The following is a 4,400-nucleotide window of genomic DNA, read 5'->3' on the forward strand; positions in this document are numbered from 1 at the left end:
GCTATTGATATTAGATTACAATAGAACAGCAGTTGGCTTTCAATATTGATTCTGAATGACTTCCGAATAAGAGTCTATAACTGCTATTTTAAATTCAGTACATTTGCTATCTACAGTTCAATATTACATAAGTGGCATAGACTACACTTTCCCTTTCCCCATTGACCATAGTTACGAAACCACAGTCACAATGTGGGGTGGAGAGGTGGAGAGGACATAGTCTATGTAGGAGACTAAAGGTTAGAAAGTGATAGTGATCGAAGGGAGTGGCGCGTCAGAATGCAGCCTTGTATATAAAAACCTCTAACATCCATCCTCCTCGCGCTCGGTAGAATCAATCTGTGCCAGTGTCAGGTGGTTCTCTGTTTCTTCTTCTCTTCTTCTTGGATTTCCTCTCTGAAGACATGGAGTCTGTACGTATCAGTACGCATCGTGGATTTACTTGTCATCGTGCTGAAAGTGGCAGTGGAGGCCTATACGCAAAGCCATGGAGCTCACAGAGTGCCCATGGCAGTGGCGGGGTAAGCGGGACCAGAATCTCCGGCTTCAGAGGAGGGGCAGAGCACCAGGTGTACACAGGTGTTACAGCTGATGGTGGCTTCACTATGGGTAATGAGAAGCTCAACATGCAGCTCCTGAATGACCGTCTGGCCACCTACCTGGAGTCAGTAAAGAACCTGGAGCAGGTCAACAGCAAGCTGGAGCTACAGATCAGGGAGGTACTGGAGAAGAAAGGGCCTGCTGGGGCAGACTACAGCCGCTACGAAGCCACGCTGGAGGACCTGAGGAAGAAGGTGAGGCCCTCAAATAACAACATTAAATTCAAGCGTGATTCATACAAAGTATTATGCGTGTGGAATCATATCCTATTCAGGGTTGGGGTAAATTCCATTTGAAATCAAGTCAATTCAGAAAGTAAACCAAATTCCAATTCCACATTTTTTTTCATTGAAAATCACTGTTTTTTTGGGGTACTTCCAGAATTGACTGGAATTTAAATGGAAATGACCCCAACCCTGATCCTGACTGCTCCAAACTGCCCCTACTGTATGGTTAATTGAGTCTCCCCACTCATTAATTTCACAATATTTAAAGCCAATATTTGCAGTTCTCAAATACCCCCAAAAGTACTCATTTTTGCTGTAACCCCAGACAAGCACTCCTCATTCAACTCGTCAACTTATCATCAAGCCATTGATGAGTTAAATGAGGTGTGTTTGTCTGGGGCTACAACAAAGTAATCTATACTGCTGGGGGTACTGGAGGACTAGAGTTGGGAAATACTGTCTCAAGCCTTTTATTAGGCGAGGTTTCACATAACCACCTCACAGTAAACTGATATGATTTACAACACATCTTATCAGAGGTGGCTCCAACATGTTGACGCTGTATAGATATTTAAGTGAGTGTCACTTTGTTTCTACCTGCACGAAGATGGAGTGACAGGTTTCACCAAGGGACATGTTTATGTTGCTCCACCCTGTAGAACAGATCCACAGATATACCCAGAATCATCCCTCTCCTCCCTCTAATATTCCCTCAGATATTGGAGATGACAGTGGGCAATGCACAGATCGCTATCCGAGTTGAGGGTGCCGGCCTAGCCGCAGAGGACTTCAAGGTCAAGTGAGTGCTTATAAACAAAGAAACGTGTCACGTGCTATCATCTGTTGGCATGAATCTATAGGGCCAACACTCTTTCATTATGGCTATGTCCACGTCTTTACATTCTTAATGTTGTTGTCAATAGGCATGAAAGTGAGATTGGGATGCGCCAGACTGTCGAGAGTGATGTCGCAAATCTGAGGAGAACACTTGATGACACCATCGTGCTCCAGCTGCATCTGGAGAATGATATCGAGTTTCTGACAGAGGAACTGATCAACCTGAAGAAGAACCATGCAGAGGTAAGGAATGGTTCCTGTCAACTGACACATTTTCAAATAGGTTACATAGCTAGGTTACTACCATAAACACCATGTCATTCATTTAATGCATTTCCTGTTTCCTTTGTGTCAGGATGTGCTGGAGCTACGTACCCAGATTTCCATGGCTGGAGTGCAGGTGGAGGTGGATGCTTCTAAGGGACACGACCTGGGAAAGATCATGGAGGAGATGAGGGCCAAGTACGAGAATATGGCATTGAAGAGCCAGGAGGAGCTCAAAGACTGGCATGAATCCAAAGTACGACTCATTCCTAACACTTTTCAATGTTCTGCACTGTATTGCTGTGGGTTAACATGTTGGTGTGTGCGTGTGTCCAGATCACAGAAGTGCAGGTCCAGGTGACTGAGAATACAGAGGCCCTGAAGGAGGCACACACCACATTCAGTGAAAGCAGGAGGAGCATTCAGTCCCTGCAGATTGAGCTTCAGTCCCAGATCAGCCTGGTAAGAATGATTATTTTATACAATAGCTGCCAAACCATTTAAAAATGAACTCAATCTTGGTGGATCCATCCTACGACCACGTACTTTCCTACCAACAACAGAATGCGTCTCTGGAGGGGAACCTTCATGACATTGAGATGCGCTACAACATGGAGTTGCAGAAATACAACGCCGTCCTCCTGAGGCTGGAGGCTGAGCTGACCCAGATCCGCTCCGACATCCAACATCAGACACAAGACTACCATATCCTATTCAACATCAAGATACAGTTGGAGGCTGAGATCGCCGAGTACAGGAGGCTGCTGGACGGAGACTTGAAGTGAGTAAAACAATGAGAGATGACAGGTGGAGCTACATGTCCTGCTTGGTTAGGATAGTGTAACAACTTTTTTTTTTTTTTTTTTTTTTCACCTTTATTTAACCAGGTAGGCTAGTTGAGAAGAAGTTCTCATTTACAACTGCGACCTGGCCAAGATAAAGCATAGCAGTGTGAACAGACAACACAGAGTTACACATGGAGTAAACAATTAACAAGTCAATAACACAGTAGAAAAAAATGGGGAGTCTATATACAATGTGTGCAAAAGGCATGAGGAGGTAGGCGAATAATTACAATTTTGCAGATTAACACTGGAGTGATAAATGATCAGATGGTCATGTACAATACCTGAAGTATGTTGAGATGATAAAACTATCAAGTTACTGGAGCGATACAGCTGTACTAGTAGCTTATCATTAAACGGCTGGCCTTGTTCTATTGTTTGCTTGTTATTCTATGAGGCATGGGAATATTTGCAAATTAGATTCAAACTAGCTTCATGCGCCTATGCACAAAGGCTCAGGTCTGATATGGAAATGACTGTGTTGTAGTTATGGTATCTGTCTATTCATCTGTGTCTCTCTAGAGTTGAGGTTGCTGTCGAGAAGAAACCAACTAAAGCTTTCCGAACAAAGACGCTGATTGTCACCCAGACACTAGTGGATGGCAAAGTAGTGTCTGAAGGAGTGACTGAGGATGTCAAATCTGAAGGAGGGATTGAAGCTGTCCAAGGATAACCAACCAGTCAAGAAACATCTTCTCTCTCATCATCATCATCACCATTATCATCATCACCACCATCATCGTCATCACCATTATGACACACCACAACACTCCCAGAATAACAGTTCATTGTTCACAAAATGACCAATGAAACAATCACAATAAATGAAGTCAAACACTTAATGTAATGGTTGTATGTGTATGTCTCTGTTTTCATCTACTGTAACCAATCAGGACAAATCAGTTGGTTTCCTCTCTAAATGCATACAGGAAATACATGCTAAATTGGGGCTCTATTGTGTCTGTATTGCTGATAGTAATGTCTTATTGAGCCAACATCTGCAGCATTTATCAAGTCAAGTCAAGTTTTATTTATACAGCACATTTCAGTCATGAATGCAACTTAAAGCACTTCACAGGAAAAAAATAAAAATAAAAATATATAAATATTTACTCCACAACAAACATAAGAAGATGAAAAACAAAAGAATAACAATAAAAACTAGGAGATTAAAAAGCACCCTAAGGAAAAGCAAAGCTAAAAGAAGGTTTGCTTTAGGATCTGTTTTAAATATGTACACAGTTTCGGCCCCCGTCAGGTTCTCTGGCAGGCTATTCCAGAGGCCTCTGCTAACACAGAGACATTGCCTTTACATTTAAATCACACTGTAACTCTGAATTTCCATGATACAGATAAAATAGAGCTCTTGATGTGACGTGGAAAGCAACATCACTCAAGCAACAACAACGTAAAACCCAGACACAGATATACAGCTTTAAAGAATTGGCACACCCCATCCAGCTCTGTTCCCAGTCTAGCCAGATAAGTACATGTCTATGAAGTTCTCTGGAATTCTGGGTTCATTCTGCATTTTGACCCAACATTCTCTCTCTACCCCCTTACTGATGGACTGGGCCTCCATTCCAATGCTATTTCATTACTCACAGTCCACTCTTTTCCTGCACAT

General features: G+C 42.7%; 1 protein-coding gene across 1 annotated transcript; it reads left to right on the forward strand.

Annotated features, from left to right (window-relative positions):
* Nucleotides 1-305: 305 nt before the first annotated feature.
* On the forward strand, nucleotides 306-3,620 carry LOC124032340 (keratin, type I cytoskeletal 18-like). The gene is made up of 7 exons (XM_046344661.1): nucleotides 306-794; nucleotides 1,544-1,626; nucleotides 1,751-1,907; nucleotides 2,020-2,184; nucleotides 2,265-2,390; nucleotides 2,492-2,709; nucleotides 3,296-3,620. Exons 1-7 carry the CDS (start codon nucleotides 405-407, stop codon nucleotides 3,444-3,446), a joined length of 1,290 nt encoding a protein of 429 aa, XP_046200617.1. The 5' UTR covers nucleotides 306-404; the 3' UTR covers nucleotides 3,447-3,620.
* Nucleotides 3,621-4,400: the final 780 nt, after the last annotated feature.

Source organism: Oncorhynchus gorbuscha, linkage group LG03 (genome assembly GCF_021184085.1).
Source record: "Oncorhynchus gorbuscha isolate QuinsamMale2020 ecotype Even-year linkage group LG03, OgorEven_v1.0, whole genome shotgun sequence".
In the NCBI taxonomy this organism is placed as follows: domain Eukaryota; kingdom Metazoa; phylum Chordata; class Actinopteri; order Salmoniformes; family Salmonidae; genus Oncorhynchus; species Oncorhynchus gorbuscha.